This window comes from Parasteatoda tepidariorum, chromosome 7 (genome assembly GCF_982258835.1).
Source record: "Parasteatoda tepidariorum strain Cologne lab strain chromosome 7, Ptep-v5.0, whole genome shotgun sequence".
NCBI lineage: Eukaryota > Metazoa > Arthropoda > Arachnida > Araneae > Theridiidae > Parasteatoda > Parasteatoda tepidariorum.
In genome coordinates this window covers 112511684-112536540 of record NC_141761.1, presented here as the reverse complement: position 1 = coordinate 112536540, position 24857 = coordinate 112511684, and the positions used below count along the sequence as shown (strand labels likewise).

The 24857-nt window shown below is 30.1% G+C and overlaps 1 protein-coding gene across 2 annotated transcripts in view; it reads right to left on the bottom strand.

The window, feature by feature from the left end:
* The window catches only part of LOC107441892 (agrin-like), a 119848-nt gene that overhangs the window by 39867 nt on the left and 55124 nt on the right, over positions 1–24857 (bottom strand). For both annotated transcript variants that reach the window (XM_071182996.2, XM_016055288.4), the window contains exons 5-10: positions 18729–18823; positions 15313–15427; positions 13297–13518; positions 10652–10888; positions 7431–7523; positions 3309–3473 (exon numbers count right to left, since the gene is read on the bottom strand). In XM_071182996.2, coding sequence (XP_071039097.1) covers positions 3309–3473; positions 7431–7523; positions 10652–10888; positions 13297–13518; positions 15313–15427; positions 18729–18823 — 927 coding nt within the window. The remainder of the gene's footprint in view (positions 1–3308; positions 3474–7430; positions 7524–10651; positions 10889–13296; positions 13519–15312; positions 15428–18728; positions 18824–24857) is intronic.

Genomic DNA, 24857 nt, shown 5'->3' with positions numbered 1-24857 from the left:
CATTCAGTATTTAAGCTGCCACTAAATATTCAAAACAACCCAGATGCAGTGTGCAACATAAAAAATATTTCTTCTATGGCCACAGTGTTAAAACACAGTAAAATTATCATCTGAGATGATTGCACTATGAACACAAAAATCGCTTGAGGCGTTGAACAGGACATTGAAAGATATAAAAAAATAATGACAAATTATTTGGCGGCACTCTGTTACTCCTTTCAGGTGATTTCAGACAAGCACTTCACGTCATTCCGCGTTTAATGTACGCTGATGAGATCAATGCTTTCTTGAGATCATCTCCGCTTTGGCGTAATGCTGAAAAAGTTCTACTAAAAGTAAATATGCGCGTCCAAATGCTTCAAGATCCATCTGATGAAACATTCTCAAAACAATTGTTAGATATCGGTAATGGAAAGGTTACTAAGGATGAGACTGGATGCTTAAATTTCCGGACGATTTCTGCACAATCATTGATTCACAAGATGCTCTCATTAGCCTAATATTTCCCGATGTACACACGCAATGCATTCATCATGAGTGGCTGGCAGAAAGGGTGATTTTAGCAGCAAAAAATGTGGACGTCAACGAATTGAATCTGTAGATGCAACAGTTATTGCCAGGTAACTTGGTGACATGCAAATCCGTTGATGCAGTTTGCGATCCCATTGAAGCTGCAAATTTTCCAACAGAGTTTTTAAACTCATTGGATTTACCTGGCATATCACCGCATAATTTAGTACTCTAAGTTCGATCTCCGGTTATTTTGCTTCGTAATTTGAACCCACCTTGGCTGTACAACGGCACGCGATTAGTCATTAAAAAATTAATGAACAACGTCATCGAAGTCATTATTTTAAATGACAAATTCCGGGATGAAAGTATATTACTTCCACGAATCCCTATTATGTGCCAATCCCTACTATGCCCCCTATTATGCCTATTATGCCCCCACAGATGTGCCAATTCAATTTAAACGCATTCAGTTCCACATTAGATTGGCATTCGCAATGATAAGGCCAAACAATGTCTGTTTGCGTCTTAGATTTGAACACACCATGTTTTTCGCACAGATACGTGGCATACTCTCGAGTGAGCAAACCATCCAGTTTATTTGTGAAAGCTAAAGATGGAATGACAAAAAATATTGTACACTCCATTGCACTGAGAGATTAATATTGTTGACTAATATTTTCGGAATTCGTTGTATATATAATTTATAAGAAAAAGTTGCAATAAATTTAAAAAAAATTATTATTTGGTGTGTTGTTACTTTCACATTCCGTCATCGTTCACAGCGCTTCATGCCTCTTCCACTCATATACCACATACGCACACATTTACAATAAATAAGATATATTTTTATACTCTAGAAAAAATTCATATGGCAAAACACCGTTTGCCGGGTCAGCTAGTATATATATAAAGCATCGAACTCAAAACGCATAAAAGTAATTTTTGTACAGAAAAATTTAGTTTACGAAACAAAACAAATTCCTCCTTAGTTTCGTTTTTAACCGTTTCTGGTGATATTTTGAGAATTTTTAATTTTCATCTGGAACTAGTTTTTAACAAAAGGAACATTAATTTCCAGTAAGAATTATTTTAACCCAGAATAATCTGACTAGTCATCGTCTATTCTTTAAATCATTTCTGAGATAAGATAAGATGTTACACAAAATAAAAAAAATGTTACTCCCTGTAGTGTACTACACTATTTATTTCGTCAAATTTATGCACGCATATCTGCAATGTAACATAATATTTAAATAATGCAGAAGCTGAAGGTGCAATGATTTGTCTTTATTTATTTCCTATTCTCGTATTTGATTCTCAAAGGTATTATCTTCCGCTATAAAGCATTCTTTAATTGAAAATAAATGGCTATCCTAGGGCGAAGAAATAAGGAAAGTGTAGAACGATTTTAATTATAACACTTTTTCGTAATAAATTGTTCGAAAACCAGCTCAAACTTACTTAATTACATATTTTTGAAACAAACTTATTTGTTACAGATTTCTGGTAGCAATTATTCTGTTTATATAATTGTTACCAGAACAACAAGAAAAATTTATTTCGAAATTTATAAAACGGTTAAATTTCAATTATTTGCACAAAGAAAAATCGTACTTCTAATTAAATAGATTGTTGCATGTTGATTGAACGTACACTGAGCGTAGTCAAAACTTTCAGAATAGGATAAAATTTACCGTGTTTCTGGCTCGATGGGAACACCAAAAAGATCGCTAATTTTTACCGAATAACTTAGGTAATGGTTTTAGTAAAATTAACATTAAAATAAGATTTTAAAATATGTGATGGAATTTGGTAAAAATGGTAAAATTTGTTAATTTTATTTGGATACCTTTGAGCATGGAATTTATTCTGTCAAATTTACTTTTCAGTTTTGAATATGTTTCAAAATATCTGGTAATTAGAGCTAAAATTTTGAAAACCAGAATTTCCAGTAAATATTTACCGTCTGAAAGAAAAAATTACCAAATAAACGGTTTAAATAACATTTTTGGTTTGTTTTATTAACCAAAATTGTGTTTTGCACCGATATTTCCGAGCATCAAAAATAGATTTTATTAACGCTCAGTCACAGAAGACTGAGTGCATTGACTCACAGAGTACATTGAAGGATCCGGGAGGGATTTGCACTAATTGGGTTTTAAATTTATCTTTTGCATTTGAACTTTCTTTCTTTATTTAAATAACGTTAAAAGTAGTTGCATAGAATCGCTACAAATTACTGTTTTTTTTTTTTTTTTTTTTGTATTGCACTTCTCACTACACTACTTCTTGTAAAAATTAGCACTACAAACTACGGAAAAAATAGCGATTGCAGTAATTTCACGAGTTGTTGCACGCTACTTCTGACCACTGAACAGATTAATAAAAATTCTAGAACTGAACTTTATTTCAGGTTAAAAAATGAGCGCAAAAACCTTTCCCTACCAATACAGCAGTTTTGAAAGTCAGCAGAAATCTTTTCTTATCTTAATGAATAGTCCAAAAGCAGCGACATCATTAAGATACGGAATAGATTAACATCTACTTCCAAAAATGTAATGTTTGCAAAGATCAAAATCTTTTGCGTATTTAACAGTTCGAATTTCAAAATGTTGTATCACTATTTGCTACTAAACTGCATACATTCATTTGACATCAAATAGGTAGAAGAGATACTGTTACTTTTTAAAGTGAATATTAATAGGGGTCGTAAAGAAGAAAAGTATCGATATCTCCTGCATAAATAGCTCCTTTTCAAAATTTTCCATTATCAACGGCTGAAAAGAAATACTTACGAAGGCAACCAACATTTCCATCCGCAACAATTTTATGCAGTCCCCAATAGCCGGGATCGCATCGATCACATCTTAAGCCGCCGACTCCAGTCTTGCACTCACACTGTCCAGAGATTGAGTCACAGGTTTCACCATAGGACCCTAGGCGATTGCAGTTGCATGTACCTATGGCGAAAAATGCGCATTTGACCATGTTACTACAGTGTTTAGTAAAAAAGAAGAAAAAAAAGAGCAACGAATATCCAACCTGGAAATAAAATTGTCACTCCTTAGTTTACTCGGAATTAGGTATTAAAAAAAATTATATATATATATATATATATATATATATATATATATATATATATATATATATATATATATATATATATATATATATATATATATATATATATATATATATATATATATATATATATATATATATATATATATATATATATATATATATATATATATATATATATATATATATATATATATATATATATATATATATATATATATATATATATATATATATATATATATATATATATATATATATATATATATATATATATATATATATATATATATATATATATATATATATATATATATATATATATATATATATATATATATATATATATATATATATATATATATATATATATATATATATATATGACGCCCGGTGGCTGAGCGGTAGCGCTCCGCGCTGTCGTGCCACAGGTCCTTGGTTCGATCCTTGGGGCGGGCAAGGCCGACTCAGCCTTTCATCCCTTCAGTGGGTCGATAAAATGAGTACCAAGCATGCTTGGGAACTAACACTGGGGCCTGACCGGAACATATGCTTCTGCACCCCAGAGCCCAAGGTCAAGTAAACTGAGATGGGCACAGTCGGCCTTGGCCCTCTTAATGGGCTGTCGCGCCACTGAGTTAGTAGTTTAGTTATATATATATATATATATATATATATATATCCTTTTTTATCTTGATACTGCTCTTAATTTTTTTAAGGTATCTTAAATTTTCATTGATTGCCATAATATTGAAATATTGAAATAAGCAATTAGACTTCTCAAAATATCCATTTCTCAAGTCTAGACGATTTTTTTTTCATTCAAAGTTATGCCTTTAAAAATCAGCAGGCATGGATTAAGGCAAAAATATCTGATATTTATATCAAACGCTTTTTCAAAATTTTAAAAATTTTCCTTTCACAATTTTAATAAAATTATTCTAAATAGATCTGACGCAGCGAAATTGTTTCACTTATCACTCTGGGATTTGTCAAATACCGGCATTTCTTTTAAATACTGCTTATGAAAAATGTTTGACTTCAATAAAAAAATAATATTCTCCCAACATCATCTTCTAATTTAATAAAGATTTTGTTCTCGCATAAGTTAACGTGATTATGAATTCTTTTTTTTTTTCTCTGTGCTTTTGATATTATCTAATAAAGAACGACGACGCAAAATTAGCTACATAGCTCCGTCGCCTGCTGCGAAATTGATTATTATTTTTTCTCTTTTAAATATTTCCAGTTTAATTTTTTTTTAAAAAAGTATATATCGAAGCCAAATTGTTAGTCATACTCAGTTTATTAAAATTTGAAAACAGCAAATTATAATGAAAATTATATAAAGCATATCTTATGTAATTTCATTTATATAATTTTTAATAATTTAATTTGACTCAAATTATGTATTAAAATATAAAATATGAATTATTTTGTTCACCTAAATTAAAATACGACAATAGAAAAATCGGAACATAGTTGTGCTGTTTATTGCGTAATTACGTAATTAATAGCTAAATCATTCTTTTTAAGGCATTGATAGCATCGATATCAAAATCGACTTCTCTTCGTATCAACTTTTTATGAATAGATGGGCGATAAGTTATTGCGCTTCCTTAAAAAATTTTTTTGAAAAATAAATATTTAATATAATTTTATTTAAATAAATTGAAATATAAATAATTTTTGACTATTGTGCAACTGCTGGATCAATACCCAAAATGTTCTTAAAAACGCGTTCAGTTTATGATTTTAACGAATATATGTTCATTAATTGTTATGATGTTCATTTTTAAAAAATTGTACGCAAATAGTAATGAAAATTAAATAAAGTATGGTTATTTTTATTCAAAATATATAATATAATATAAAATATAAGTAATTTTGTTCAAATAAGTTAAATTACGACGACACAAAGATCCTAACGTAAATGTGCTGCTTGTTATATTATTGTAGCTGTGATAGCTAAATCGTTCTTTTTAGCGTATCTCGTTTGTAATTTTAATGAATATATGAGGGATTAATTGTTATGCCAATTTTTTTTAAAAAAAAACATCATGGAAAATGAACTAAATAAATAAATTTTAAATACTATCAAATTATTTATAACTTATGAAAAGTAAATAAATTATGAATATTTTTATTTAAAGTAAATTAAAATATAAAATACAAATAATTTCTGCTTTTTGCTTATAATTAGTGGATCGATAGTCAGATTATTCTTATAAACGTGTCTAATATATACTTTTAATGCATATATTGGAGACAAATTGTTGTAATGTTCATTTATTTAAAAAACTGATAGGAAACAATAAATAATAGGAAATAAAGTATAGATATTTTTATTTAAGATATACATTAAAATATAAAATAAAAGTAATTTTGCTTAAATTATTTCAAAGTACAGCAACACAAAACCAGCGACATAGTAACATAGCTTGTTGCATAACTATATATATATATATATGTTGTGATCAATAGCTATTTTTCTTCACAAGTCCTGTTTATACTGATAAGTCCGATAGTTGAGAGGTGGAGCTTCGCTCTCCCTTAGCAGAGGTACGAGGTTCTATTCTCAGACCGGGAGTGGTTGACACAGCCTTTTATCTCATCAGTGGATTGATAAAATGAATGCCAAGTGTGCTTATGGAAGAAAGATTGGAGGTTTCACGTCTAGCTGACCATCTAATCGGTACATCTGCTCCCGCATCCCAGAGCCCATTGTCAAGAAACATGGAATGGACAGAGTAGGCCTTAAACCTACATGCGCTGTTGTGCAGCTGAGTTTTATATATATTGACTAAAAATTTTAACTTAAAAGACTTATTATAAGATTTTATGTTGGTTTTTAACCGTAATGTTTTTAACCCACTGGTATAAAATAAACCACACAGATACTCTTATTTTTTTCATTTAATATATATATATATATATATATATATATATATATATATATATATATATATATATATATATATATATATATATATATATATCAGTAAAGAGTTTTTAGCATCTTTTGAAAAACTTTTAAATTGGAAAGGAGATTAAAAATTCAAAATTATGCCTGAATTCAGTTTTTCTTTCATTCTAAATAAACCAGGAACAGTAAGCAAGCGGTATTTAAATAGATCTAAATAAGAGACAGAAAAAGAGTTAAGGTATCTAGTTTGTATGGTAACAGCAACTGCGAATACCTGGCTCCGTAAACATGATAATGCAATAAAAAAATTATAATTAATGTAAAAGAGATGGTTGCAGTAAAGTTATAGTTAAATAAGGATATAAAAGAGAAAATAAAGTAGTGCTAAAATCTAAAAAGAAACACAAGCCTTCCATTAAAATTATTTATAAGTGGCATTTGAAAAATTCCAATCTGCTTTTCTTGGTACACGCGGCTTCATCAATAAGTATTTTTTAAATTTTTTTAAATTGGTTTCAATATTGTTTTCTACAACCACAAGTTTCATTGTTTTATTAATATAGTGGAATATTTAGTTATGCTGAAAACTTTTTAATGTTTGATTTTTCCCCAGCTAAACATTATTTCAACACATCGACTTATCAAAACAAAAATTCTTATACATTTAAAATATCAAAGCGAATTCCAATAATATATTCAACCAATATCAGATTTTATTTGCATTTGCCAATCAAATCTCTCCCCGTCTTAGAGCTATAAACCCACGGACTATAAAGTTTTACGTGTTTTTCGACGATTTTCCATACCTCGCGATTTTAAGAAACTCAATTTCGTGAAAAAATATTTAAATTTTCAATAAAAATTCAAATATGTCGATTCAATAAAATAAACTTTATATCTGTGTACTTACTAGGACAGCCAGCTGCATTCGGTCCTAAAGCTAACGTCCTACCATCAGGACAACAGCCGAATGGAGATTGCAAGCAAACGCTGACTGAGATAACTGGAAATATAAATGTAAATTTGGTAAAATGTTAAAATCGGAATACTATTTCGATATCGAAGAATATGGTTTATAAAATTACTTGCGGTGGTGGTTTAAAAAAATATACATAGTTCATGATATATAAATATTTATAGACTTTTTTCTTGCTACTTAATGATAATACATTCTACATATATTGTAGACTTTTAATTTAATGAAATTTCTTTTTGGTACTGCAGTCCTTGGCTAAATTATTAGACGGCCTATAAGATTCTATATACACGAACATTGGTCCCAGTAACTAATAAAAACAATTTTAAAAATCGTAATACATTGTCAAAATATATAGATATTGAACTATATTTTTGTATAGAGTTCCAAGTGAACTAATTAACATTATTTTTACATTGGGCAATATTTTGTTTTACTGAACTCACACAGTTATCACCATTCACAATAATGTCGCAATCAATAATTTTCGTTGCATACATAGTATTTGCGATATTATCTTTTTAGGTACTTACGTATTATACCGTCAATCATTTCCAAAAATAAATTTGCATCTCGATCAAATTCAAATACTATCTCAAATTTTTGCCTGCAATACGTTATATTTGTATTTTTGCTTAGTTATGATCAATTACTATGTAAAAATTTTTTAGAAGATACCAAAATGCCTTTGGCGAGAATTTTCTTAAAAATTTAGGTAAAACGGACACATTTTAATATTAACCGCTTCCCTGATTATCCCGAGTTAAGTCGGGTATGTATATATTGTAAATATTTAATATCCCGAGTAAACTCGGGCATAGCAGAATTCGTCAATACGTTTTGTTTTATCACGTTTCTATTCGGCCGGAAGCAAAATAAAGAAAATAACAATAATCTGCTGTGATTGGAAGTTTGTCAATATTTGTTTGGGAGTTTTGCTATTTGTGGGACTGCAGACGTGTTTTGTACTATTGTATAATACGATGGTGGATGATTTTACATAGAAAAAAATGAGTAAAAAAATGGTGTTCGCGGGTGAAAGTAATGCAGATGAATTTTTAGATGATGAAGATGTGAACCTATACAAAGACTAATATTTAACTTTTTTCATTTGCCCGAGAAAATTTAGGATAGTAATCTGATGGTAAATTATAGATTTTTCACACATAAAAAAATTCAAATTTCAACTTACAATTTGTGTATTATGTTTTGGTTTATTTCCATGTATAATAAAATATACCATGTATAAATAAAATATTTTTAACTGTTACTTTTTAAGTTACTGATTTTCTGTATAAAAATTATTAAATATACATTGACCTATAATAGTTGCATAAATTTACCTCCTAAAAAGTTGCATAAATTGCAATTTCTATCACAAATAAAAGTAAGATATTTTAATTATAAGTTCGTCATTAGTTTCAATCTACATTTAATACAAAGTAAAAATTCTAATTGCTTTCTCTTTTATTTAAGTATTTTTTGTTTAAATTTCGAAAGCTTTTCTACTAGTCTCTTTGTGTGTACAATTCAAACTTCCTAGTAATTTATGGAATTAGATTGTACATGAAATACAAAGTAAAATTTCTAATTAAACTCTTTTATTATTTTCTTTGATTAGTTTAATGCTTTTAATCGTATATTTTTCTCTTCGGAGCTGAAAACTTTTATATTAGAATAAATATTTTTGTTTCGTGCTTCCAATAAATCTACCCGATCTATCCAGCGATGAAATAACTTAAATTTACAAGAAATACCTGCGTACACATATTTACAAAAGCAACCATTTTATTTTCGTAGAACACATCTAGCACAACATTCTTTCTGTTGCCACTCACACTTTTCATATATACACAGGTTAATATCAAGTTATTAATATTTACACAGTGTTTTCATCATAGAAAAAAAAATGGGTGAGAATTTCTCACCCTTTCTCAAAAACAGGGTGAGATTTCAGAAAGTTAAGTGAGATTTCTAAAAACTGAAAAAATACAAATAGACTTGAAAAAAAAATTTCTTTCATTATAATACATTTTTAACGTCTTCTATTTTTTAAAGCATTGAATATTCTTGCTGCATCATCATAGAAGATTTTGCCTTTACTAGGTATTTGTCCATCTTACATTAGTGCATAAAAAATTTGAACGTCTGACATGAAAAAACCTTACCTGCGGTAAACACGTGGTTGCAGAGAAATGTGTTCTGAAAGGGGTTCCGTGGTTCGGAGAGGTTGTGCTCTGTTGCTCGAAAAAGTTCTGAACAATACTAGTAAATAGGGAATCTAGATAACGGGGCAAATGTTGAAAATAATGAAAAATCCAGGAAGAAAAGTGAAATGGATTTTATTCTAATTGGCGTAATTCAAAGCTTTTTCCAAAATGCGAGAAATTCGCGAATTTTGAAATTGATTTATAGAATGCACGAATTTCTCGCGGTAATCATTTTTTAATGCGAGAAAAGAAAAAAATATGCAAGATTCTCGCGTTCTCGCGCTGTAGTGAAAACACGAATGACGTCATCTTATGAGAGTGACGTAACAATTTTATTTTATATTTAGACAAATTGTTGAGTATTAAGTTAAAATGCAACAGCAGTTTATTTTTGAAAATATCTATTTTAAGTGTCAGGAAAAAAAGAAGTCAAAATTCTAAATTAATAATGTAAATAATCTTTATTGTATAAATAATTTAATGTATTCAATATATAAATAAAATTCTAAACGTAATTAAATTTTATCAAAAATTAAATTTAAAGGCGTAATTAAATTTAATAAAGGCAGTACTTTAATTAAAAATTATTTGTTAAGAAAAAAAAAACTCCTCATGTTTTAAAAACCCATTTAATAATCTTAAAGAAATGTGATTAACGAAAATATTTTTTTTCTCTCTTTCAAATGCTCCGATTATTTGCGCATCGGTAATATCGAAATGAAGCTGTTTAAAAACTTAGTGCGCCAACATTTGTGATACTGCGCCAAGTATTGCACTCTTTCCATCACGTGATTGTAACTCTTTGCTTGCTATCTGTGGCGTGTCTTTTCGGAAGGAATAAAGCGAACTTGGTTCCTCTACCTACTATTTCAACTCTATGTTCTGTCCTTCACTGCAAACTCACCCTTCAAAATAAAATTTTATAGCAAGAATTTAAATCTTTACCTCCGCAGTTTTCTGAAGCAACTATCTGGATGTTCTGCTGTAACCGACAAGCCTCCTCTCTCAGACGACATTCATTTTCATACATTCGTCCATCGGAGCCACACACTGGATCTCTTAGTGGAGAGCAATGGAATGTACAAATACAGTGGACATGACCCCTTGGATCATGATCACAGACACCTCCATATCGGCAATTGGCCATTTCACATGTTAAAATATGGGTATTCACTTCATGATCTGAAATTAAGAGAAACAGGAAGCAGTTTGAACACAGAAAATTAAAAATTTATTTACAGTCAAACCCCGCTATAGTGAACGCGGCTTGTAGTAAACTCCCGGATATAGTGAACAAACTGTTCGTTCCTGTGCCCTGCTGCACACGTATAATGTTATTTTTTGTGGATATAGTGAACCAAAAAAAGAGAGGAAGTTGAATATTATGAACTTTTTTCTGTCTTCCCCTAATTTATTTTCTTCATTTTTTTGTAATTATTTTGAAATTTCTACTTCAAAATAAATATGTACATATACCAATTTTTAAAACCATCTATAGCATGGAATGTAGCATTAAGCATTTGTTCTCGTTTGCTTCTTTATTGAATAGCATTATGGAATTGGTTCAGCAGTCAAAGAAGCTACAATATTCTAGTATCTGGACAATGAAATGTCCAGCTAAGTGCTTCAAGTCAAAGCTGATGAATTGGCTAAGCGATTGGGTGGGACAACTGTTATGTACTCGAATGGCTAGTTAGACAGGTTTAAAAAGTGGAATAACATAAATTCAGGGATTATCGGAGAGTCGGGAATTTTTTCCCTATCTGATGCTGAGGATTGCTCATCAGCTAAAAATTTTTTTTTCTTTTTGTACGAAAGACGAAGAGTAATAAAAAATAAAAGTCAATACATTTTTTGTTACTACGTATTATTTTTCAGTCATTTCTGTAATTCATTTCATGGGTCATTTATTTAAATAATGTTTAATAAAAGGGGGGAGTTTGGAACCATTAGTTAAAATTGTTTGCGGAACGGATGTAGTGAAGTACCGGTTATAGTGAACAAAAATTTTGGTTCGTTGAAGGTTCACTATAGCAAGGTTTGACTGTATTTTGCAACGTAATGCTTTTCTCTGAGCATCAAATTTGCTTTTGTTTAGTTAAGATTAATAATCTATCTAAATCTATTTAATAGACTTGGATTTTAACGCGAATAATAAAAATATTAGATGATCATTAATTCACACCGAAAAGATTTAATGACTAAAATATAAGTTCAAGCCAAACACAGATAATGAAACTATGAGTTATATCCAATTAAAGTGAAAAATATATTGAAAACAGCACATGCGCTAAATGGTAATTATGATAGATCCGAAATTCGATCTAAAGAGAAAAGCTATTAATTTTTATCAATTACTTTAATGAATCATTGATTGTTTATTACTTCATGCAAAAATGCAAGAGTAAATCATACATAATAATCAGTACTAACGCACAATTTTAATTCCAATAAGGTAGAAAACTTAGATAAATTTGGTGCAGAAACGTGTCAGTAAATTGTAAACAACCCATTAACAGAGATATAAAATATTATCGAATCATCCCCTTTATTTAATACGTAATTTCTATGATATTATACCCGTATCATTATTACGGTAGACCAAAATTGACGCGAAGTATTAATTGTCAATTAAGTGTTCAGCATACTGTTTTCGAACAATCAGTATTAATCTGATAATACCGAGATTAATTTGATTTAGACAGGAATAACCAAAACACCAATTGATCATTAACTGAAACACAAAATATTCTCATAATATCGCATTTTTACCTTTAAATCTATTATTTTAAAGAATTGCTGCTGTTCTTTCGATGCCGCTTGTCAAATACTAGCAAGCCAGCTTAGGCGAAACCAAGCGAATTTATGGCAGAGGGTGTGTTTCTTTTTTTTCAGTGGCGCCATCTATGTCCGACTTTACGAGAATACGACTTTAGCCATACGCATGTCATAGCCCATTTATAGGGCAAACCCATTCTTATCTGTATGTGAATATGAACGGAACTTCTGTATATGAATTTTTAGATTTAAATTTAAGATTAATTCAGTTTCAACGTTAAAAAAACAACAACATACATTTCTGTACAACATACATACATTGTTATTATAAATGTCAATCCTTTTTAAACCCTAACAAAATCTAGCATCAAGTGCGGCTGATGCAAGCAAGGAAGGGATCGGGAATAAATGGATTGATCATGCTAGTTGATACAAAAAAAAAGCTCAAATTATTTTCTAAATCCATCATTCAACCCTATTTTAAACAAAAAATACGTTTTTGGTACAAATAATCTATGCATTTTATTTATTATCTCAAATGAAACTAAAATATACGACTTCGAAATTTTCGTTTATTTTATTATATTTCATCGCAATTATACATTTTATTTAAAAGAGGAGTAATGTATTTATATTTTTTGAAATTCTTCAAATTAAAAGTAGCATGTTTCTTGAATTTAAGATTTCTAGATTGAACCACAAAGTTTGGCATCTAAAATGCTTAGGACACTTTCAGAAACAACAAAGATCTTTCAAGTGCACATTAAGATGAGAGCTGCGTCAGGTATAGGGATCAATAGAAAATAGATTACCTTCCCTGAATCGAACAAGTGCTCCGTCACATTCTCCGAAGAAGACGGTCGCCAAATTGATCCCCTTCTGGCACGAACCACGCCTCATTTCACAGTCGTTTCTGTAGGTCGTTCCATCACTGCCACACACCGGATCATAAGCATCAGGGCAATCAAAGGCACAAATACAGTGACCATTCTCACATCGAGCACCGTGCTTGCAGTGAACATTTTGGCACAGATCTAAAGAATATTTATCACAAAAGGGTTTCAAATAAAGTATTTATCTCTTCGTATTTCTGCCTAGAAGGATCTTCTATGAATGTGTAAATGAATAAAGCATTAAAAATATTAATAAAAACACAGAATTAAGGAATGCATGCATTAAAAGAAACAGTTCATGATGAGGATGGAGGGGATATAAAATGTTTCAAATTAATAATATATTTCAGCATTTCTGACATTAAATCTGGGGGTCCCATTTATTTCCCATTCCATTTATGGGTCCTATTTAGACAGGGAAAGATTCTTACATACTGCATGTTAATCTTAAAATTTCAGTAGTGCTTTATTTACGTCACACTAAAACTGCACAATAATCTATAGGTGACTATCTGGAAAACATCCCTGAAAATGATCCGAAGACATGCCATTACAACTTTAATCTTCTGCAGAGGAGATAGCTTTCCTCATTGATAGCTTGATAACCTATCCGCGAAATAAAGCCCTTTATTGAAAACCGGTTAAACTAGAACCGATACCGCACATCTTCAGTCACTTCGGAGGCTGATCAAAGTGGTTACCCACTCACTCACTGACCACTGCCAGTGATGCTTGACTTCGGTAGTTTACTGAGGATGAACCGCGTCTTACGATCAGCCCATTGTGCGACCTTCAAATTTAAATTTTGGCAACTAAGGTCAACAAAGCACATATTATATCAACAATTTTAATTGGCTAATATGCGTTTACCTTATCAGGTGCAATACTGAAAAAGGAATGTGAAAGTTCTATATTTATGTTTGTCAAAATATGCATAAAAAAGTATTTAAATGTCGTAAATTTAAGTAATCTTTTGAACAATTCTATGTTAAATGCACTTCTGAAAAATGACATCACAGAGTGATCACTTTATAATGATCATTATAAAACTTAATATAACATTTGGGAAACTTTCAGTAACACTTTCTAACAAAAGGTGGCGACTGGATAGCTCAGGTCCAAATGTTATTTCAATTGCAAGGCAAAAATGCTCAAAAAAATTGGTATATCTTTTGATTTTGGGTGGGGCAGCACTACGTGGAAGTCTTATACCAATCCTTAAAGATACAAGAAAGGACATTATTCCGCTGAATAAACCACTAGACAATGAGATAAATCACCAAAACAAGATGTATTCGATCAGCTTAGATAATTAGATATTCTCATTCAGACAACCATGCATATCAAATAAAGTTCCTTAAATAAATCAAAACATTTTTTTTTGATGTTATATTAACAATTTTAAAGGTAATGTGAAATAATATTTCTCATATATACTCCTTATATAACTCATTTGCTAATTAACGTGTAAATTGTCCATAATTTATGTATTAATTTAGCATTGACTATAACTTACACATTTTCCTTCTCTTACACATTGTTTATAATTTACACATTACTTTATACATAAAAATAGCGTAATTTGCTCATATTTTTTTAGGGCAGGCAATGAGCCTTTGTTCTTCACCTCGAAAGATGCCGGAAGTGTTGCTCATTTAACGTTACCCTGTGGGCTCCTGTGAACCCTCGGAGTCACGGAGGTGAGCAACATTACCCACGCCTCAGAGACCCGTTCATAGGGTGGGCCACATTCACACATCACAGAACAGAGAACAATACAGAAACGTCCATGGCCTGAACGGGATTCGAACCCGCAACCAATGCCTTCACAGTCAGGCACGCTGACCGCTCGGCTACCTGGCCGGCATTTGTTCATTAATAACTTCATTTTACTTAAACATTGCAGTCGGAAATGAGTTTGAAATATTTACTTACCACACGGCCCTCGAGAACCAACCATTATATATTGTTCTTTTTCACATGCCGCGACTCTCATCTCGCATTCATTTTTATAAGTGATACCATCAGTTCCACAGATAACAGAATCCACCTGGAATAATTGCTAACATTGCATAACAAGTTACAGTCAATACGTTTTTTCTTTACGAACGATACGATTAAAAAGTATCACGCACAAAGCAGATTTTTGTTTTCTTTTTACGGCTGTGAGGTTGATTTACACAAACAGAAATAGATCCAAAGAAGGGTATTAGTTTTGTAATTGACTACACTTTATCATTTTGTGCAAGCAAATTGTGCAAAAAATACCCAACATTATTATTTCTATTTCGGAAACAAAAAGTTTTAATCAGATTTTTTTTCAAAAAAAAAATTAAAAAATTTAATTTGAAAATGAAAAAAAAATTGGATCTATTTTTGAAAAAATATTAAGAAAGAATAAAAAAATATTAAGTATTCAAATCCAGAAACAATTAAGAAGAAAACCAAAAAAGACAAAAAAAAACTTTTATTAACATTGTTTAGCAAATATAGTTAAGCTGCAGTATATTTTTATAAGATTTTAAAAGAAAAAAGTTTAAAAAGCGATGTTAATTGGCTGTTCTTTTCATTTATTCTTTCATTATTTTTAACTAACTCATGTACCAATAGTCAAAGGAAAAAACTATCTTTTATGCAAAATTTCGACCAAGACTTAAAAAAAATTCCCATAACGAGCACTTTTAATCAGCTCTAAAATTATAATGAGAACGTGTTGAAATGAACCCTCATTTTTATTGATTGCTGTTACTTTACGATAAATTAGGTGATTAACTAAAAGGACCTCATCTTTCTTAAACGATAAAAAATTAAAAATACTAAAAAAGAAACTTCATTCTATTTCCGTAATCCCATTAATTAAAAAAAATTAAAAGAAAACTAGGATTATGTTTTGAATCATTGTTTTAGAAGCTGATTATAATTCTTCCTCCTATCAGAAGTTAAATTTTTTTTTATCGTTGATAGATTTAAAAGTTTTGATGATTTTCCTTATCTTGATAAAGATATATTCTGGGAAATTTATAAAAATAATTTTTTTATAAATTACTTTGTCAAAGGAATTCATAAGCAACTTGCATCAAAAACTGCAGTCCCTGGTCAAATTATAAGACTCACTGTAAGATTCTATGTAAAATCTTAATTATCAGGTGACATATAGCTTTATTGTTTTTACGCGACTGAAACCGGTTTGCACTTGTTTACGTTCGTATATCAATTGGTTAAATTAGACGATATCTGATATATATTCGGCGATAGTATATATTATATAAATATAGAATATTTATATTATCAGATATTATATTAGTATATTATAATATTAAGATCAAAATATTAGACGCACTGCAGTTTTTTAGTAAGGACATGTTTCGCACGAGTTTATAGGCAATACTTTTATATTTAGACATGCATGTTATGGGGTTTTATTCAGGAGATTTATTATTTACTTCCTATTGGTATTTATTTTCAACGTATTGCATTACAATGTTAACCAATTGCTGCACGAACATAAACAAATGCAAACCGGTTTCAGTCACGTAAAAACAATAAAGTTGTATAGTATCACCTGATAATTAAGATTTTGCATAGAACCACTTTGTGCGTCTAGTAATTTGGCCAGGAACAAAATTACTTAAATAGCTGAATTTTATAAAAATTCAGTAGCATGTAAAAACTTTTACAATCAAAAAATAGTTTCCAATTCTAGCACTAGATGGTGCATCATAGATTTATAGGACTACAACATTCAAGAATAAAATTGAATATCCTTTTCTTTACAAAACACGCTCGTTATAATGTCCGCAAGGCTTTATAGATCCTGAAACTACATAAATTTAAAGATATGGGGCATCAAAGCTCCACATAGACAGTCTCAAGCTACAAAATTAAATAAACTCTATTAACAAAACACGTTTTTTTAATGTCCAATATTGTCCACCGCCATCTGGGAGCAAGAAATAGCATGATTACAGGAACTCGCGACACTAAGTGTTAGATTAGAAGTATATATACAACTGAAAGTTATTAGGTTTCAAGTTTGGAGATCTAGGTGGCCAAGCGGTGGAGAATTTCCCTTTCTAATGAGAGGGTTATGATTTTTTTATTATATGAAACTATCTTAATTTTTTTACATTTACTGAATTTTCATGAAATTTTGTTGCATATTTTTATTGTAAAATGTTCACAAATGATATGTTCGAATGCCTGTCTATGGGGACAAAATAAAAAAAAAATCGCCAAAAAATTTATAGTTTAATTCTAACTTACTTAATATCTTTAAGCTTGTTCTTTTAAGTTTCGGAATAAAAAATTTTTGAATAGATTTTTTGATATATTTTTTATTGATTAATTCTAATATTCTTGACGTCTTTAAGCTTGTTCCTTTGGCATTTTCTTATGTTTCGGAAACGAAAAGCTTTGAATAGATTTTTTGATAGATTTTGTGTATGAATTAATTCTAACGCTCTTGCTGTCCTTAATCTTGTTGTTTTACCATTTTCTTAAAATTTCGGAAATGAAAAGTTTTGTATAGATCTTTTAAAGAGTATGTTAAATGCTTTATCTACACAGTCTTTGAATCAAGACTTAAGGTTGTGGGAATCATAAAGTTAACCTCTAACGTCAGAGTTAAAGAACATTTCACTTTGAATTTTTACTTTTACATTGAAGCTTTTACTTTCAAGTACATAAATGCATGACGAGTGGCAGATGTTACTTTAAAAAATACTTAAAGGATAGTTATTCATGTCTTATATTTCAGTAATTATTAGATACGTCAGATTAGGGTGAATCCCAGAATAGCCCACCCCGTGGCGATTTTTTTTATATATTGACAAGCAAGTTTTTGAAATCTCGCCAAACTAGGTTTCTGGAAGATATTTCGGGGAGATTATTTTGAACGTTATTTATTATTATTATTATATACATAATTAACGTTATTTTTATTTTAATTTTATTTTGATCACTTGCTGTTAGAATCATCATTATTATTTCATTTTTTAATCTTTATTCCATTTATTACCGTTATTTTATTTTTTAATTTTTTTTGAGCGGAACCGGTTGAATATGTCAAAGTAAGTTATTTATTATTCTATCAAAAATATTTTAATAAGTTTGTAATAATTTAAATTATTATTTTTAATTATCAGAAAGCATCGTTGCTCCCAGTAATAATCGCCAACTTGGCGAAATTTCAAAAAGTAATGGGAATTACACTTAGATGATTGTTATTATTAAAATTATCATGACTTATAAGCATGATAAGTCACTAATGTTGTTAGAAGGGACCATTGTATTAATAGCCCCACCTTGTATTTTAAAATTATTTACGAATTAGTGTAATCTAAGTGTCTTACCTTTACACAGTTTTTAGGACAGACACATCTTCCAACGCCTTCTGAGTCACTCTCACAAGCAGCATAATATTCACAATGCTTATGCTCACATCCACCTGAAACACACAATGTCATTAACGGATTTTATAAAAGTAAAAAAAGATTTGGAGCAGTGGTGTTATAGAACAACTATCATTATCTTTCTGAAAATTCGCGATCGCAACGCTCGAGTACGCCGTCTAGCGGGAGCCTGTAAATATCAGACATTAATTTATCACGTTTTCATTTAGTTCCACCAAAATCATTGACAGAATCAGACGCCATTTTTTAGCAGCAAATAAGAAACAAAATTTCCCTAAGGAAAAGGCCGAAGAACTTGAAAAAAATCTCCAGAATATTAGTAAATCTTTCAGGAACAGAACACGCCAAACATTTGAAAAAAAATTCCTCAATAATTTTTAATTTCTATTATCAACAAACTTGCAACTGATGACTTCCGATTTCGGATACTGTTACAGATGTGTGTATTAAGGTAAAATGCATTTCTTCTGTCTTCAATTCATTACGAATTAAAGTGAAGTCAACATTGCTTTCGTCATTCCAGTGAATAAATATGAATTCAGAACATACAGAATTGTAATAGTTACAGCATATTCTTCTTCGTTATAGAATAGTACATATTTCTGTATCCATATAATTCGGAAAACAACAATAAAAAATTATCCAAGTTACTTAAAATAGTGCCATTTGTGATGATTCTTAATTAATTTTAATCGTTTTCTTGGTAAGTATTTTTTAGTTTTGAAAGAATAAGTTCAACTAGAATTCAGCTATTCTGTTTTTAGCTACATATTCAAATTCATATCAGTTATAAAATGTTGCTGTGTAGTATGTTATCTAACAGTAATGAAGGGATAAACTATGTATCTATTATTTGAGAATGAAGTTTTCAAACAAGGAACTTATCATTTTGGAATTCTCCGGGAATTATAAATCAGGTAAGTGCAATGATTTTTAAAATAAAAAATTTGCCTGTAAATATTTTTTTTTCATTTGATGATGGTTCTCTACAGAATGGTTTTTTACGTCTGATTAAGAACTATAAGAATAATAAAAAAAGAAACAATATGAAAGTTTTTATTTCAATGTAAAGAATTCCTAAAATCGTTTTTTTATCCTAAGAATTCTTTATTTTCCGTTTTTTAGTTTATAATTTTTTGATAAAAATTGTTCTCAAAATAATTTTTTTGAAAAATTAAATGGTATAACATTTTGTGTTTAGGTATACTTCTTGTATATTCCAATGTTTGAAGTAATATGATTCAGAAAAGTATGGAATAAAAATTCGGTACTTACGTATTAACGCCACCGCCGCTACAGATTTGGCGGTTTTTAAGTGCCGCCAATCTACACTTAAAATTTTTGCGACAATTCATAAAATAAAACACTTTATTTAAAATCAAAATAGTCAATCGGATTTCGGTGGAAAATGAGCCGATATAGAGTTTAGCATAGATTCAAAACAATCATATCGCCATATGAACTCTGATAAATAAGATTCCAAATGAAATAACATTTCCAAAACGTACGTTTACCAAGATAAAGTTTCATGTTGTGGGAATTGGAACATTTTCGTTTTTTCGGTAAAATATTTCCCTCCTGAAAAAATAAAATTGCATCATGTTTTGTTTTTGGCAAATCCCAAAGACGAATTTTCGTAACACTAAAAATGGCGACAAAAAAGAATTGTTCTTTTGTTTTTGTTTCGTCCGCATTCTTTATTTTACGTTTCTTAGTTTCTAAATAGTGATTTTTATTGAAACTTGAAATTTTTTGATAAAAATTGTTGTCAAAAAACTTTGTTTACAAAATTAAATTTCATAAAATTATGAGGCTTATGTATACTTTTTGTTCATTTTAATTTTTGAAGTAATATGATTCTTAAAACTATAGAATGTAAAGTTTAAATGGGCCTTTCATGTCAAATCATTAAATTTAGTAATACTATTTCTCGGGCATTAGGTTTTAACTCTTATAAGAATATACATATTTTTTTCTGTTAATGTACAAATATTTTTCGATGTGTTTTGGATATTCCTTCTCTAATAAAAAGAGATACCATTTTGTTTTCGTTTGCATAAGAAAGAATATCAAGCATTTTTCTTTTTTAAATTTAATTAGCCACAATAAAGAAGGAACGTTGCAATGCTACGTGCTACATTAACGACGTCTCCAGAGTAACTGAATGACTGTTCATATAGAAATCGCAGGTATTAGTCTCATACAACAACGCCCCCTATAGTTCGTTGCGATCGCGAATTGTATGCTCATGTATATGTTTATGCACGATGTAGAGTTGGCTTGAAGCCAATTCAGGTCTTGGTGTCAGCATCTGTTCGCGATTTCGCGATGCCACCTCAGTGACAAGGTACCTCGATTGCTGATGATTCAATACTTGAAATTTGAATATCGTTTAGGCGAAGAACGAATAGGTTGCCCAGAGTTTTTGAACTAAATCTCTTTCGAACAGCCTGTGATTTTTGACGATAGCAATAGAGAAAAATACCCCAAATTTATTTGTTGTACTAAATAGAAGTTCACCATAATTCAGTTAAATAAGGTAAGGTTTAGTTTAATAAGGTGAAGATAGCTGTTTCAATGCTGACTCAGTGACAAGGTACCTGGATTTCTGATGATTTAATACTTGAATCATGAATATCGTTTTGGCGAAGAACAATGATGAAAGAAAGCATAGATTACCCGGAAGTTTAGCACTAAACTTTTTTCGAACAGCCAGTGATTTTTGACCGTAGAAATAAAAGAAATGTACCCAAAATGTGTTTGTTGTACTAAATAGAAGTTCACCATAATAATAAGGTAAATAGTTGAATAGCTGTTTAAAAGTTTTCTAAACGCTATTCACATTTAGCATGATTGGGTAATTTTAAAATTACTTACTCTCGAATGCAGTTATGCACTCACGAGCTAAACAAGCTAATGAATTAGTTGAATAAGCTTGTTAGGCTAGATTCATTACCAATTCAGTTTCTTCTTCAACATTTATTGAAGTTTACTCAGCTTCAGATATAATAGCAGGTCTGTAACTTGTTTCGAGAAGTAAAGACGGCTGGTGCGCGATGTCAACCACATTGCCATCATAATATCATTGGTTTCCAAATTATGAAACCTTTGCCTACATGGATCTCGTGGACCGATTATTGCGTGATCTCAACTGATTATTGTGGAAGTGCTTTAAGAGTATAGAATTACAAAGCAATTAAACATTGTAAAAGTGATCTGCTAGACTTCACTACCCTTATTCTTTTCACTTAAATTATGATTTAACAATATAATTGTAAGGAAATTTATTATTAGCAACAGAATTGTAAGCATTTTCACGATTAACAACACAATTTAATAAATTTTGACTATATTTTGATATTACAATGTACAAATTAGAAATACGATCGTGTAAAAAAAAAAAAAACAATAAAAAAACAAAAAAAAACGGCATTTACTAGTGGGTATTTTTCACACATTGGGAGCATAATGCAAATCCATACTTAAAGCTTTGCCAACAATTTAGTTTCAATTTAAATTACAGTAAAATTCTAGGTTAAATTTAATTTATGTCTAGTGGCAGTGGTCTAGTGAAGGATTTATAAAGATTTTTATAAATATTTAAAAATATATTTCTTTTCTAGCTAAACAGACGGATTAAGGAAAACAGAAAAGTGGACGATTCTGTCAAATGAGCAAATGTAACAACAGAAATTAATTATTAGTTTTCAGGTAATAAAAATAAGAGACAGACTAAGGTAAAACTACATTTTAATAACTACATTATACATACTACTACATTAAACTACATTATACTACATACAACTGAAAGAACTTATAAGAAAGTAAGAAAGTGTTTTGATGCACAAATACATTTCGTTAAGTTTAATTTAACCCCACCCCGCCCAGATAGGGGTGGGATGGGGTTATTTAAATTAAGGATTAACTTAAAGATAATTAAATAAAATTTATATAAAGATTAAATTGAAGATAAAGATAAATAATAAATAAAGATTAAATTAAAGATAATTAAATAAAATTTATATAAAGATTAAATTGAAGATAAGGATAAATAATAAATAAAGATGAAATTAAAGATAATTAAATTGTACAGATGTCCAGGGAATACTGAAATCTCGAAATGCACGTCTGAGTCTTATCAGTAGAAGAAAACAAATGGATTGTGATGAACAAAGGAAGACTTCAAATGAATCAACCCCGAGACTGAACCAGGGATGTACGGATGTAAATGTACAGATGCAAAGATGTGCTGTTTAGAGAACTCCAAGTTATAGTTGAAGAATGTTCACTATCATAAATTGCAGTTGTTGCTTGCTTTATAGACCAGAAATATAAAATTTGGAACACAATATATGAACATGAATTGTAAATGATGGTGTCCAGTTGTAAAGATGAAACGTTTACATCGTTAACTAAGCGGTAATGATGGCTCAGGGGATAGAGCTCTCGCCTTCCAAAGAGGTGAACCGAGTTTGAATCCCAGCAATCGCTGGTCGATACGAATTCCGCATCCAGCTTACACCGACCACAGCATGTAAAATATTCTCAGTGGTAGACGGATCATGGGTTAGAATCTATTTGCCGTTTGGCTACCATGTTAGGTTTTTGTGGTTTTCCTCACCATGTAACGCAAATGCGGGTAATTTCATCAAAAAGTCCTCCACGAGGGCAAAATTTCTCCCAATATTTCATTCAGGTAAAAAAAAAAATCAGTGCTTTATTAGAATCTTCAACAATATACATTCTAAACAAATGATAAACCCTAATATCGCTATCTTGAAACACAATGACTGAAACTGAATCAAGTTTTCAATGAGGTTTGTAATTGAACCATGTTTTCATTCAAGTTAAACTTATTATCGTGTTTATTTCAATGAACTTATTATCGTGCACTTTAACATCGCGTAATATAAAGTTTAAAGAGTACGATGAGGTGGATGAACTTAGGACAGGGGTGCTTCTGCTCTTCATGTTCTGCACCCCACTATAAACATGTTCACGCCTCCCCCCTAACAAACATGGTCAATGCAAGTAGAAAAAATCGCAATTTGAAACTAAAGCTGACTGAAAATGTAAATAATTTCATAAGCAAATTTTATATCACACCATACCTAAGAGTTAAATACAGGCTAAATTTATTTGAGGTACAGATAGTTTCAAGATATTCTTTATTCATGAAAAATTCCCGCTTAAGTAAAAATTGTTCTACGCCCTCCAGGGTATGCACACCTAGGTTGAGAACCATATTTAAGGTTGATACAAGCTTGATCGCGGACATTGTTTAAAGGTGAAGAAAGTTAATTATAAATTTTTTTTTTGACGTTTACGCTGTTTTCACTTTTTTGGAATAAATACTTTTTTAGACAAATCTAATTGGTAAATGATGAAGTACTTTATATTTTTTAAATGAACTATAATTTAAGATAAAGTCTTTATTATAGTACAATAAACCAGTTAAAATTAGCTAGGGAAGTCCATATTTTGATGTAGCTTAAAAACTTAGGATACATTTTTAAGATTCAATATTGAAATAAAAAAAATGGCTCAGGCAGTATTTTTAGTAACAGAATCTTCTTTTTTTAAACCTCAATAAGGCAAAAATTGGGAGAATTTAGGTCACGTTTCAGATTCAGAAAGAATCAAATATTAAATTCGGAGGCAGTCGAATCGCAGAAGGAAGAAAATGGTTTCATATTATTTCAAGCTGAGTTGAGTGGTTTACGATGTCAACCACTTCAATTTTCCCACATCGTGTCTGAAGTTTTAAATTTTATTTTTCCATTTCAATTGTTTTGTGTTCTCCCTAATGTGATTCTCAAATGGAAAAAACGACCAAAGGAATGATTGCTTTTATGTCAAAATCCTTCATAACTGCTTTTCAATCAAAACAGTTTGTAAACAGAACTTACATTTCGTCTTTTAATGAATTCTACTTTTCTGCTCAAGAGATCAGGCATTTCTGGTCATGCCTTTTAATAATTAAATACTTATTGCAGTTTATGCGATTATTTGGAATATTTTCAACCAGAAAAGTAAGAACTATTAGCTATTTTCCTATATAAGAACTAT